This window comes from Arachis ipaensis, chromosome B06 (genome assembly GCF_000816755.2).
Source record: "Arachis ipaensis cultivar K30076 chromosome B06, Araip1.1, whole genome shotgun sequence".
In the NCBI taxonomy this organism is placed as follows: domain Eukaryota; kingdom Viridiplantae; phylum Streptophyta; class Magnoliopsida; order Fabales; family Fabaceae; genus Arachis; species Arachis ipaensis.
In genome coordinates, this window is record NC_029790.2 from 136,992,435 (window position 1) to 137,007,150 (window position 14,716).

At 34.8% G+C, this 14,716-nt stretch overlaps 4 protein-coding genes across 4 annotated transcripts in view; 3 read left to right on the forward strand and 1 right to left on the reverse strand.

Moving 5' to 3' along the window:
* Positions 1–2,940, forward strand: part of LOC107648587 — a 3,528-nt gene extending 588 nt beyond the window's left edge. The window contains exons 2-3 of the mRNA XM_021105384.1: positions 1,152–1,259; positions 2,202–2,940. Coding sequence (XP_020961043.1) covers positions 1,152–1,259; positions 2,202–2,642 — 549 coding nt within the window. The 3' untranslated portion in view covers positions 2,643–2,940. The remainder of the gene's footprint in view (positions 1–1,151; positions 1,260–2,201) is intronic.
* On the forward strand, positions 3,681–6,775 carry LOC107605752 (pentatricopeptide repeat-containing protein At5g65560). The gene is made up of 3 exons (XM_016307723.2): positions 3,681–4,324; positions 4,784–5,303; positions 5,457–6,775. Exons 1-3 carry the CDS (start codon positions 3,750–3,752, stop codon positions 6,498–6,500), a joined length of 2,139 nt encoding a protein of 712 aa, XP_016163209.1. The 5' UTR covers positions 3,681–3,749; the 3' UTR covers positions 6,501–6,775.
* Positions 8,786–10,921, forward strand: LOC107647823 (proteoglycan 4-like). Its single transcript, XM_016351870.1, has one exon. It carries the CDS (start codon positions 8,786–8,788, stop codon positions 10,919–10,921), a length of 2,136 nt encoding a protein of 711 aa, XP_016207356.1.
* LOC107605753 (tubby-like F-box protein 5) lies at positions 11,244–14,015 on the reverse strand. The gene is made up of 5 exons (XM_016307724.2): positions 13,819–14,015; positions 12,862–13,345; positions 12,306–12,393; positions 12,027–12,159; positions 11,244–11,948 (listed from the first exon to the last, which is right to left on the reverse strand). Exons 2-5 carry the CDS (start codon positions 13,312–13,314, stop codon positions 11,255–11,257), a joined length of 1,368 nt encoding a protein of 455 aa, XP_016163210.1. The 5' UTR covers positions 13,315–13,345; positions 13,819–14,015; the 3' UTR covers positions 11,244–11,254.

Sequence of the window (14,716 nt, forward strand, 5' to 3'; positions counted from 1 at the left end):
TGATTTAGTACCTAATTTTTTGTGTGCATATAGTATTTTTTATTTTGACTTATGCATTTTTGTTCTATTATTATTTGTATTGAATGAAAAAAGAATTCAATCATTGATGATTTCTTTGTGAAAAAAAGCATAATATTTTCTCTTTTTTGTTTTTCTTTTTAATAAGTATGATCACTATTGAGTTGGTCTAATATATAGTTATAATAGTTAGCAAACTCATTTTCTCTTGATGGGAATCAAGATCTTAACTTCAAAATTTGGATGGAAAAAAATTGTGTTGTAAAAACTAATTAACCATAATTCTCAAGACATTTTGGTTGCACAATGCACTCCTTATAATAGAATTTAGATGTTGGCAAAATATAAAAAGAAAAAAGGAAAAAGAGAAAAAGAGCATATCAGCATAGTATCTTAGAATTAAGTAATAATTTCATAAACTTAGGTATTATAAATTTGTAACCAAAAGGAAATTTTTTTTATTTACTAACAATTTAATTAGCTGGAAAATGTGGTATATAGTATATAGTCTATATGAGATGAAATAATGCAAGAATATCCATATGAATAAGAACAACCTCCATGTGATTCTTGTGCAGGTACATCTTTCAATATGCTTAGAACTTCAGAAACTCGTAGATAGAATCTTGCACATAATATTAGCTACTGAATCAGCCAGACCAAATTGTACTTTAGCAATAAAAGCACTGTGTTCATTACACCTCCATTTGAACAAAGCCAAGTCCATTATCAAACACTGTTCTGAATGCAGTAAACTCTACCTGGTATATACTTTATATAATATGTTCTTCAAAGCTATTAATTGGTGGGTTTTTTTTTTTGTTGTTGGGTTAATATCAATTTAAGATTTTTGGTTTAGAATTCATAAAAATGTGTAATCGATCTCTCGAATTTTTATAATTAAATATGAGATTGACTATATTGACCATTTTTTCATCAATTACTAACACATTTAAGAAAATTCAAGAGATCAATTTGCAAATATTTGAAATTCGGGAACCAGAATACAAATAGAATAAGTTTTAGGGGGGTAAAATGCAATTAACACAATTATAATAATTGTATCCTCATCATACTCTAGTAATAAATATGTTTTTGCAATAACTAACTACATATTTCACTGCTTAATTTAGGCTATGACATCACATAGGATACTTTCAAGATGTGAAAAAATTCGAAATGCATTTGAGTTATACTTGACTCAAATTCAAAGTGCTGTTCCATTGTCCTTGGCTGCTGAGGTTAGTATGTAACACACAGAATTGTTCTGTCTCTTTAATACATATCCATTAGTTGCATAAGTTTTCATAACATCTGGGTATGTATTTCACATATTGTTTATGTTCCGAAGGTTATCTAAAACGTTGATTTGGTTCTGGACATGAGATCCAGGATTCTTCTGAGGCAGCATCTCCGACTTGTTTGATGTCGAGGTGTCGCTATCCGAGTTAGGAGATGGGGGTAGTACTTGTAAAAGAATCTGATATTTAAGTTAGCAAAGATTTTAAGTAGATTTTCAGTATATTAGAATGTGAACCTGAGGGGTGTTAGTGTATTTACAGTAGAGTCAATAATCAGGAGTAGTTCCACCTTTGTTGGTAGATGACCGTTCCCTTTATCTTGGAAGTTTGTTGGAATCTATCTTTTAGTGAAGATAGAGATAGTATGAGAGATTCGTGAAGGCAGTTACTTACTTAAATAAGTGAGACTGGTACTCCTTTTTGCTGTAAGAGGTCGAACAAATGGTGGAGGCCATTTTTTTTGGATGGACCTTTTCATTTTTATTGGGCTTAACTTTATATTTTGGGTTAAGGTATAAATAGTTTGTATTTTTATGTTCTAAATTTTTAGATTGTTAGGAATATAAAAAGATTAATTACAAAAATATTCTAAAGTGACTGATTGAGGACAATATGTTATTTAAATAGGATGTTCTAATTATAAATGTTTTAATTAATTAGTATACTTTAAGTTACTTGTAGCTTAAGAAAGTTCCTTTTCTTTTGAAGAATGAACTTTAAAGTCATTCAATCATATTCAAACATAAAAAGTTGTTATTTTTGTCGACATAATCATACATAATTAAGTGCATATGTAAAACTACTTTATAATTAACGTTGCGTTGTTATTATGAGTCAAGTTTTTGTTTAACTTATTAACTAACACAACGATTATTCCTACAGATATCTGGAATACTCCATGACCTTAAGAATACAGAATTTTCCCTAGAAATTGCAGAAGTTGAAGCTAGGAAAGCAATTCTAGCATTGTATGAGAAGGACTTAAATGATTCAGCTTCTTCTATGGAGAATGCAGAACTTGAAGCCATTCAAATTGCAACTTCAAGGTTGAAAATAAACTCTACATTCTCCTTCATAGTAGAGAAAGCATCACTTAGGAAGCAACTTGATCAAGTTAATAATGACACAAACCAAAAGGAGAAGCAACTTCTACAATACCTTTTGTATTTATTGATGAGATATGGCAAATTCATTCATCAAATTGGAAGCAACTCTTTGGATCATGAACATAATCATGAGTTAGTTGTGGATAAAGAACATAATCATCAAGTTATGGAATCAATTGACAATGTAGTTAGAGACTTTGAAGTACTTAGTACTTGAGGTTATATAGGTCACCTTTTGTTCAAAACTTATCTAACATTAGTTAGGAATAAAAAGTACCCTCAAGGTTAAAAATTTTATGAAAGTGTCTTTAGGACACTTGTTAACAAAATACTATTAATTTTTATTTGATTAGATTAAGATCATTTTAAATTTTTTTTTCTAATTATATTTCTCTAGGCTACTAAGTTATTGACAATGTGTGTTAATCATTTAATAGCCATATGATGTGACAAACTAAATGTATAACAACTTAAGGTTTGACCCATTTTCACATCTAGGATTTTTGTTAACATCATGCTTCTTGTATTGTTATCTATAGTCTATTGGAGATTAGAATTTATAACTTCTAAAAAGTTTTAATGTTATCTTCGCTCTTTCATCTTGCAAAATATTCAACAAAAACCAGTATGCATAGTTTATAATTTAGTGGTTAAATTTGAGTTTGAAGTAGTGTATTTCATTTGTGTCCTTCTCCCTTAACTATCTTTAGTTAAAAAGAAATCACCACAAAGAAATTAGAGTGAGAGAAAATAGAAAAAAAAGACTATTTTGGCTTTCCAAAAATTTAATTTACAACAAAATACATTTTCAACAAAAGAAATAACATCTTAACCTTTGAAGTTTATCTTTATCGAAACAAAATGCACTAAATATAAAGAAGCGTATTCTAAAAAAATAGAAATCAAATTTTGACGTGATTTTTTTAAGGGTTTTTTTGGCGATTTTTTTTATGGAAATGAAAAATAATAAAAATTAGAAAAATGTTTAGATATCCAAATTTAACTTAAGCTTTTTTAAATATATCTTCTAAATAATTATATAAATGTTTTTGCAAAAAATGGATCAACGGTATGAACTAGTTACCATTTATGAAAAAGTTTCATTCTTTTCGAAGGCCTTTTTGGCGTTAGTATTCTATTGGGCGTAGGCCCACCATAGAGAGAAGAGAATAAGCATTGGGCCCAAACAAAAAATTATTTTATTTTATATTTTGTTTTTGGTTTTGGTGCATTTCCATTCTTGTCCTTCTTCTTCCCCGAATCTAAAACCCTACATTCCAAAACTCACATCAGAAAGCAAAGTGTGCAATTCATTCGCACAGAAATGAGTTGGAGAACTCTATTCTCCAGACACAAAAAACTCACTCCATTCTTACAATTTTCCCAAAATGCCCCTATTCGCTCTTCAATATTCCATCCACTACCCTTTCCTCCCTCCACCGCCACCGCCACCTCCAGGAACTTTCACTCCTCCCGAGTCACCGCCCAACTCGGCGCCCAACTCGGTTCCCAGCTCAGAAACTCTCTCGTCCCTTCAGGCTCCATTGCCGACGAAGAAGACGCCGATGGAACCATGAACGAGTTCCTGTCCCGATTCGTGTGGATGATGCGGAAGAAGGTTCGGGAATCGTATCCTGATTCCGACAAGGGAACTGTCGACACCATGCTCCTCGTGATCGTCGAGCGCGTCGTTTCGGAGCTCGAGAAGGGAGGGTTCGATGGCGTCCTTGGGGCGGCGACGGCGACGTTTCGTCCCGGTGACAACGGCGATTTCAGCGAGGATTTGTGGAGGACCGTGTGGGAAGTGAGCAACAATGTGATCGAAGGAATGAATAAGGAGAGGAAGAAGGAGAAGATGAAAGGTTTCTTGCAGTGTGATGAGGTGAAGCAGATGTGCAGGTTAGTTGGTTAAGTTGGTTATTTATTCGGATTCAGATTTGAATTCAGTTATTAGTTAGTTAGTTATTTTTCCTGTTACTGAGGCAGTTATGGTTAGTTATAACGATCATAATAACTGTGGCCTCTCTCAAAATGTTGGAGAAATTGTTGCGTCTAAAATTCATTGTTTTTGGATGCAATTCGTATCCAGATACGTTATTTAAAAAAAAAAAAAAAGAATTAATCTGTCAGAAGCAAGATTAGTTTTATGAAATTGAGTAGGTGTGATTAGTTTCAGGGGATCTTTAAGTATTAGTTACTTTGAGAATGTTATTTAAGACTTTGTATCTATCTACATTTATATATAAACTGCAGATATGAAATGATTGATCATAACTCTTTCTGTATACTTTTGGGATAAATTTCAATGATTATTAAACTCATCATTTTACCCTCAAACTATGTGTTCTATATAATAAGGTTTGCTGGCGAGGTTGGAATACGAGGGGACTTGCTTAGGGAGCTGAGGTTCAAGTGGGCACGTGAGAAGATGGAGGAGCATGAATTCTACGAGGGTTTGGAGCGCATGAGGAAAGAAGCCGAAGCTGAAGAACATGAAGAGGAGGAACAAGGGGGTACAGAACATGGGGATGCTGGTGTTGGTGTTGCTGAGGAAGGGGGTACGGTTGTTGGACTTCCCAAGAGGAAGGGGAAGATAAGGTACAAGATTTATGGGCTCGATTTATCTGATCCAAAGTGGGCACATGTGGCTGATAGGATCCATGAGGCAGGAGAGGTCATGTGGCCAAAGGAGGCAAAGCCAATAAATGGGAAATCCAAGATTGTTACCGAGAATATTCTGAAGTTAAAGGAGGAGGAGGGCAGTGATGAGTTGTTGAGGCTGTTAGCCGAGTGGGTGGAGCTCTTGCAACCCAGTAGGGTTGATTGGAAGAGCCTGCTTGACGGATTGAAACAGCAGAATCCACCCTTGTACTACAAGGTGTGTGTCAGTGGTTTAATATAGTTATTTTATTTTACGAAACCATCATTATAGTACATTTATTTTCTGAAGTGAATTATTTAAGTTATGATGGGATGAGGTGGTACTTATTTTGATGTTGGATTAATTTCTTTTCAAATCGTGTGTTTCCAGGTGGCGGAAATTGTGTTGACTGAAGATTCTTTCCAAACAACTATATCTGACTACTGTAGGCTTATTGATGCCTATGCTAAAGAGAATCGGTTTGAAGATGTTGAGAGGATGGTAAAGAAGATGAACGAAAAAGGTATGGTACCAGATGCCTCAGCAGCAACCGAATTGCTCCACATGTACTGCAAGGCGGGAAATCTTGAGCGCGCAAAACAAGCATTTGAAATCTTGAAGGCCCAAGGCTTCCAGCCAAACGTAAAAGTCTACACCGCACTGATCATGGCCTATGTAAATTCCAACGATCCTGCAAAGGGTGAATATCTTCTTAGAGAGATGGATACAAAAGATGTTAAACCAACTAAGGAAATATACATGGCACTGCTGCGAGCATTTTCTAAACGCGGTGAAGTTACTGGAGCTGAACGGATTTCTACAATGATGCAGTTTGCAGGATTCCAGCAGACTAAGGAGACATGCACATTACTTGTTGAGGCACATGCAAATGCAGGTAACCCGGATGCGGCTAGAAGGAACTTTGATTACATGAAAAACTTGGGGCATAAGCCTGATGATAGGTGCACTGCTAGCATGATTGTGGCTTATGAGAAGAAAAACTTATTGGACAAGGCATTAGAACTTCTTTTGAAGCTCGAGAAGGATGGGTTTGTGCCTGGGGTTGCAACTTACTCTGTTCTGGTAGATTGGATGAGTAGGTTGCTGCTCGTTGATGAGGCCGAACATCTTTTAGACAAAATTGCTCAGCAAGGTGAGGCTCCTCCGTTTAAGGTTCAAGTGAGTCTCTGTGATATGTATGCGAGGGCAGGAAATGAGAAAAAGGCCCTTCAAGCTCTTGGTGCTGTGGAAGCTAGGAAGGATGAATTGGAACATGCTGATTTCGAGAGAATAATCCAGAGCCTTCTTGCTGGCGGGTTTGAGCAGGATGCGCGAAGAATGTGTGGCATCATGGAGGCGCAGGGTTTCGCTCTATCGGAATCCCTTCAGATGGCCCTTTTGAAACCTAGCCGCAAATTCCCAAAGTTTAGATAGTTTAGGACTGGTTTTGGAGTTATGAGAAGAGCCATTTTTATCTGACCAACAAATGCAGCCTGTCTTATAAAGGAAGCCATGGTCTTTTGGATTGACCATAGCAATAAAGCATTGAGTTTTTGCTTCGTCAGCTTCTCATTTTTGTATTATGTTTTTGAATTCTCCCCTTGTAACATGTCTGCAAGATGTTCAGATTAGTGATTTACTTCACTCATTTTTCTTATTCTTTTGAACTTGGCCTTTCACTTTTGTACAATATAATTCAATTTTCTATAGCCTATTGATTATGTATACATACGGAATTAAAATTAACTTGTAATAAAACGACATAAGAAGTCATTTAAAAAATAAAAAATGCTTGAAAATGAAGTTATTATGTTTCAATACAAAAAAGCTTAGTATCTTCATATTTGTTTACCTGTCCTATGAGGTTTGCGAAATTCGAATGGTGTGTGTATCTTGTATCTAACGAGACAGTTTTTTATATTTTTGTGTCCACTTTTGTACGAAGGACAATGATGGACACGAGATTTCGAAGAGTGGACACGGATTTTTTTATAAATTTTGTTTTCTATTTTGTCCATGGATATTTTTTATTATTCCACTATTATCCTTCTTATTTTTCCTATTGCGTTGTTCTCATAGAGGTACTTTCTTCTTCCTGCTCTTTCTCTATCTTTTTCTTTTCCAGATACTTTCTCCTTTCCGTAGAAACATTTATTGGGGTAGATAATTCTTTTTTTTTATCGTTTTTACTTCAATACCATTTTAACTTTGTATTATATTATTTGATTTGTAATAAAAATAATAACAAAAATAATTAATATTAAAATTTTTGAAAGATAAATATTATCAAAAGTAAAATTGATCTTTTAAAATACTAAAAAATAATTTATAAATTGTAATTGATTTTATATAATTTAAAGAAAAATCAGTTTTTTTATTAAAAATTTTTGTCTCTTCAAATATTTTTTTCAAGTTCTGTCTGTACTCCTATGTACTCTCAATTTTTATTAAATTAATTTGTATTTGATGTAAAAAATTTAGAATCACAAGACTATTTTAATCATTTTATATAATATTTTAGTCTTGTCCATGTGTATCCAAACATTTCTTTAATTGCTAAGGGTATATGTGAAGAATGGCACTTTTTCTTTGCTTTTTGTATGGAATTGCTGTACCTCATGAGTGTGAACCAACCTTAGAATAATAAATAAATGCAAAGAAAAAAAAGAAAAGAGTTCCATATTCTTATGATTTCTAAATGTGAATTTCGTTTTTAGATACCATTGAAATAAATTAATCCTAAAGACATGGATGATTGACACAAATATCAGGAACCATATAAGCTTCTATCAGGCAAAGCATATATACTGGGGATTCCTTTTGTTAGGGGTAAGAAATTTTATTTCCTCTAGCATAGTATGTTTTAAGCTATGAAATACGGACACTTTATTGAATCGTCGTATTCGCGTATCAAATATATTTTAGACATACTAAAATATCATCATATATTGGCATATCTAACTTTATTGTTGACTTATATTTTTTAAATAAATTTAAAAATAGTATATATTATTGTCTTCAATACTTTGTATAATTAAATAAGACATTAAAAATACTTAAAAATTAAGAATCTCTATCATCGCACTCCATCCCTGCTTCTGCATTAAAGCTTCTTCAAGAACTTGCTGCGATCCCACATTGAAGTGTTATTTCCTATTTTAAATTAAGTATTATTATTGTACTCTTTTGAGTACTCTACATTAATATCAATAAAATATTAAGATATTATTATAATTTATCAAAAAAAATATTTTATATTTAATCAAAAATATTATTTACATACTAAAATCAGTCACTAAAATCAGCTAGTATTCTCATGTGTATTTTATACTTATAGCTGATTTTGATATACACCTAATATGACTGTTTTATATGTATATTATATCTCTACGATTCACAAAAAATTAAAATTAGTGTATTCACGTATTCCATATCATGTCCTATGTCAAGGTCAATGTCCTTAAAACATTAGTTTAACCAAGGCAAGAACAATGTCAACTTTTTAAATGGAATCAATAAGAAAATGCTCCAAAAAGAAGCAAAAAGAAACTGTCAGCACAAGTAATAAGGAGTCCCATAATTCATGTAAGGTATAACTTGTATCCTTAGTTTATATATATACACTCAAATAAATGCATGACTGCAATGTGCAGCATTGCATTCAAACACAAACACCAGCAAAAAAAATTCATCATCTGATTTTAAATTAACTATCATCCATGACTCTTAAAAGGAAATCCTTCCGGCTAAGGATTCCGTGGCCGTTTGCGCCTATCGGCCAGCCGAGTACTGAACGGCCGGGCCGTCCGAAAGGCAAAACAAAATCTACCAAAGATTCAGACACAGATGTACCAATTCAAAGAGCACCTTCACCACCACCTAAGCCTCCAATAATAGAGATTCCTGAAAAACCAACAACTACTTCTGTGATGATTGAATCTTCGATTCCTTCTCCATCAAAAGCTTCAACACCATATCACACCCCACAACCTTCTCCATCCAAAACTTCAACCCCATTTCACACTCCATCACCATCACCATTACTCCAACATTCTATAGTGTCCTCTTCTCCCAAGACTCCACCAAAGCTTGCTACCCAAGAAACCACAAGGCCTGAACAAGAAGAGGAAAACAAGGATGTCTCTGAGCCAAAGATAATGTCAATTGAGCCTCAAGACTCTCAGCAACAAGTCTCTAAAACCGAACCAGCTTCTAATCAACCTCCTACTTCTCAATTGCCTCCATTAGCAGAGCCAACCAGCGAGACGTTAAAGCGCAACACTGAAGAAAGAACTCTGGCTGCATTGCCTGATTCTGAAGAGGAAGAAGAGAAGATTGTAGAGGCAGTGTCTGAGTTTGAGCCTGTGCCTCAAGAAACCGAAACAAAAGCAAAGTCACCTTTGAAAAGCATCCCCAATTCACCTCAGATGCCAACACAGCCTCCAGATTTCAAATCACAAACTTCTTTTAAGCCTTCATCTCCAGTTTCTACAACCGAACCAACCTTTGATGAACCTCCACCTCCTCAATTACCTCCTTTAGCAGCGCGAACCGGCGAGGTGTTAATGCGGGCTGCTGACGAAAGAACTCTGCCTGCATTGCCTAGTTCTCAAGGGGAAGAAGAGAAGATTGTAGAGGCAGTGTCTGAGTTTGAGCCTGTGCCTCAAGAAACCGAAACAAAAGCAAAATCACCTTTGAAAACCATCCCCAATTCACCTCAGATGTCAACACAGCCTCCAGATTTCAAATCACAAACTTCTTTTAAGCCTTCATCTCCAGTTTCTAAAACCGAACCAACCTTTGATGAATCTCCACCTCCTCAATTACCTCCTTTAGCAGCACGAACCGGCGAGTTGTTAATGCGCGCTGCTGACGAAAGAACTCTGCCTGCATTGCCTAGTTCTCAAGGGGAAAAAGAGAAAATTGTTGAGGCTGTGTCTGAGCTTGAGCCTGTGCCTCAAGAATTTGAACCAGAAACCTCTTTTAAGTCTTCATCTCCAATTTCTAAAACTGAACCAACCTTTGATCAGCCAAGTATTCAAGAAAGCACTTTGCCTCCATTACTTGCCTCTCAAGAAACCGAATCAAAAGCTGTCTCTTTTCATCATGAACCAACCTCTGATCAATCCCCTTTGGCGTTGCTGAAAGAAGCTGAGCTGAAGATGAAGTCACCATTGAATACCATCCCAAAGTTGCCTGAGGAATCTTCTAGACATGAAATGGAACAAACAACATCGACAGAAAAGAAGTTTGATTTGCATGGTGCTGCTGAGAGTTCCAAGCCCTCTTTGAAACCACAAAGCAAGTTACTTGAGCCTCAAGAAAAGGAGAAAGAGGTGCATGAACATGTTAAAGCAAGAAAATCCAAAGGCAGATCCACTAGCCAACCAATTCTACATACCATAGCATCTAGTTCAGGAACAAAGAGCAATAAGGATCCATTCTCTGAGGTGTTTCGTCCGCGATGCAGAACACAACAAGTAGTAGAGAGAAACTTGATGTTTGCAACTTCCAAGTTTATGTCAAGCATCTCACCAGAAAAGGCTGCATTTCATAAAGGCATCGTAGGCGAGGTTTCGAAGTTTGTTCACAAACTATCCACTGAGGAACAAACACAGGTTGTGACACTGGCTGGGGAGAACAGAGGAGCCACAATGGAAGTTGAGAATTTGGCGAAGAATGAGGCCGATGAGGCCGAAGAGGTCGAGCCGGAAGAGAGCTCCCAGGTAATCACAGACATGGATGGAAACACTGAGAAAGATTTAACCAAGGATGATGCATTTGGGATGGCTTATGTCAACAGCAACATTCAAAGTATCAACAATTCAGTGATGGTTCATGGTTCAATCACCTAAAGATGATCAAAGACCTGGAATTCTTCATCATTTGTAGAGGAATATATGAAAGAATAAACATAGTTTGTATAAGATATTGTAACATATAAAAAATAAGGATTAAGTGTTATTTGCATTAGATATTGATACATTGAACTTGGACAAAAGATCATATGAGTTTAACAACATACACTTGTGCAATGTCATTTTTATTTGGAAATTGCTCATATACAAGAAAATTAAAATGGAAAGATATTCAGTACATTGAGATTACTTTTGCAAATGTCTCTTATGATGTTACAAAACTAAGAAACTTGAGAATGAAAGCACTCATTAGAACAAGATACATTGTGATCATTCGCAAGCAGGTTTGGTGTCGAAGCTGCTTAAACAGATTGCGAAGGCTTGAAAGGCCGAAAGGGGATACCGGTAATCCATGGTGAATATGTCCTTCCCAATCTTTCCAAATTGTAGTATCACTTTCTCTTGTTCCGCGGTAGAAACATTTTGAGAAGGCTCTACAGCTGCTACAAGCTGAAAGTTCTTAACAGACGCAACTGTGACTCGGCCCTTGAAATTCAAGCACCAACATTGAAGTTGCTCATGCCATCTAGGAGCCTTGTTTTTCAAAACAAGTTCTCTTGCACAATGGCTTGATTCTGGAGTACTGAGAGTACTAGCTGACCCGGTTTCAGTTACTGGCTTCTTCGCTTTGGAGAGAGACAGAGTAGTACATTCATGATCATTCAAGAAATTGGTGAAATTTAAAGGAGTTGGAGCAGTTCCTCCTTCTTGGATTGATGATACAGGGATTGAGTGCATTGCACATCGCATTCGCCTCGGCCCTCTTGTTCTCAGAACATTGAGTTCATAAGAGACTGTTGCTACATTATAGTTAGCAGAAGAAGAAGAAGAAGAAGCAGCAACTCTTGGAAGAACCTGTTTCAGGTGTACTCTTTGCTGCGATTTGCAATTCGATTGAAGCAAAGAAGGATCGAGTGAAGGCTGACCATCCAAGATCATGAACTTGGTGCCAAGAAAATTAGACCTGTTGATTGCTTGCAGATCAAGTAAACAGCAGAACAATTCATTGGTCATAACTGAAGATTTATTGGACTAATCTAACCTTAGTTTTCCGATGTAAGTAGTGCTAGCTCGCGAGAAATCGTCCGCGACCAATGATATGAAGAATTCGGTACATGTTGCCCTTCTAGTCTTCTTTGCAGCCAGTAGTAGTTTGCTCATATCACCAGAAGGAGCTGCAAAATATTGGAAGGGATTTTGAACCACAAAATAAGTTCAAGACTAGAGTTTCATGATAGAATAAACATTCTTGAATCATCATTCATTGTTAACAGAGTTATTTACAAGAAGAAAATAAATGATTGAGAACAATGAATATTACCAGGGCTGAGACCAAGGTATAAACAATATGTTGAAGAGGCCCTTTCTCTCTTAATAAAACACTGTATTGGAGTGTCTCTTGGACCAGGCTGATACAACATTATTAATCATAAATTAGATATAATGTAACAATATTCTTTCAATCTTGAAACAAAATAACCAGATAGGACACTGAAAAGTTAAATAAAACAACATTTGAAGCCTTATCCGAGCTCGACTACATGGATCAAACAATACCGCAATACAAATTCTTTATCTGATCTAGAGGAGTAAACTAAACATAGCACATGAAATTAGACTATGCTACGTGTATATCAAAATTACAATCAACCACCAATCAAAATTACAATCAACCACCAAAGTTCGCCACCAATATAAAATATATACTGAAATACAAATACAAACCACACATGTATTTATACATAAATACATTGATAATTGATTTTAATGGCTGATTTATAACATGATTTAAATAGTAAATCTTAGAAATTATTAAAATTGATTTAACTTATTGAAAAGGCATAGAATGAAATAAAATAAAATGAAAAGAAAAATACCTGCTTGAGTGATATAGGGAAAGTGATCCAACCACACTGTTCTGGTGTCTTAACCACATCCTTTGTTATCTGTCTCCAAGTTCTGCAAACTGAGGCACATGCCACAACCACTCTTCTAGAAGGCCATGAAGTTTCACTTCCTTCCACCCTTTTGATTATGTCTAACAGCAACTCAGGTGGCAAGTTAGCCCACCTGCTCTGATCTCTTGCTGCCATGGCTGAAGAGCATGCTGGTACTGTTACTGATAATAATGATGATTGTGATGGTGATGATGATAGTGATGATATTGGTGATGAACATTCAGGTGCAATGTGTGATTTTCCATGCCTATAATGATGATGATGAACACTATGCTTGTTGTTGTTGTTGTTGTTGTTGTTTCTATACATGTTGCTAATGCTTTCTCCAATCTCCTTGAGCTCCTTCACAATATTCTTCAATGGCTTCATCATTGGCTTATTAGAAGAAATAGAACTAATATAACTGCCAGTAATGTTTGAAAACAAGAATCAGAAAGAAGAAGAAGAAGAAACCAAAGTATATTATAGAGCTATAGAACATTTATGGTTAGACTTATATATATATGTGTGTGTGTGAAATGTTATTACTAGTAATTTGACTGTCCAGATATTAGGATCTGAGCTAAATATTTAGTCTATTATTAGAAATTGGACTAATTTAGATCGAGACATAGTTGCTTATATTAATGCAATATCACTAATAATAATTTATTTAGAGTGAAATGCATCATGGGGTGGGGGTTTAGATAAACAAGATTATTAAAAAACCATAATCAAACAAAAGTTCCCACCCTTGAAACTTTAAAAATGAAAAGAAGGAAAAGGCACAAAGGTTTAGAGATATAGATGAGTGTACCATGAGACAAGGTCCTAGAAAATGAGCAGAGAAGACACAAAAAGAGGGGGAATGTGTGAGAATTGAACAAAAATTTGTACCTCAAAAACTTCAAAAGCCAGTCTTGAACAAATCAAAAGGTGAGAAAGAAGAGGAAGATGAACAAGGTTTGTTTGTGGTGGTTGTTGTGATGAGTTTATAGCTTATAAGTTACACATATATAATTAATATAATTTAATTACTTTTATAACTTAACAAAACAAAGCTTGTGGATAAAAACTAAAACTAGAAAAATTGGAATCACATCATACACACCCTTTTGTGCCTTTTGGATTTTGGGTTTCTTTCAAAGAATCAAATTTTTTCTTTCTTTTTTTTTTATTTTAAGAAATAGAAATGGCTTAAAGGAAAATGCTTTTGCTCTCTGCAATGCTAGACCCAAAATATGCAAGTGCTACTGCATGCACAGTTTCAATAAAAATTGGAACCAGTTTTGAGTCTGAATCATGGTTCAGTGTATGCAAAAAAAAAACAATGGTTGTAACATGTGGGAAGTGGGGACCACCTTGAAGATAATGAATCTTTCTAAGATTGATACCATGAATTTTGTTACTCAATTCTAAGACTAATCCAACGGTTCAATAGTGCTTGGTCAAAGCAATCCATAAGATCTTGTCTCCTTCAATTCTCTTTTGGGAAATATTTTTTGTAATGAAAAATTTACTTGCAAACAAGTCATGTATGCATTATTTTTATTTTTGAAAATTTAAAATTATAAAATTCACTTAAAAAGGATTAAAAACTTTATAATATCCAATTCTTATATACTTTGTTTCTATATTTACCTTATAATTGTTAAATTTTAATGTGATTCTTCTTCATTCAAGTTATTATAGATATTTTATGGGTTAACTATTAATTTGATACCCAAAAGATTTAGACACTAACAAAAAAATTTTTAAAAATTGTTATTGACAAAGTAATCTCTAAATGATTTTA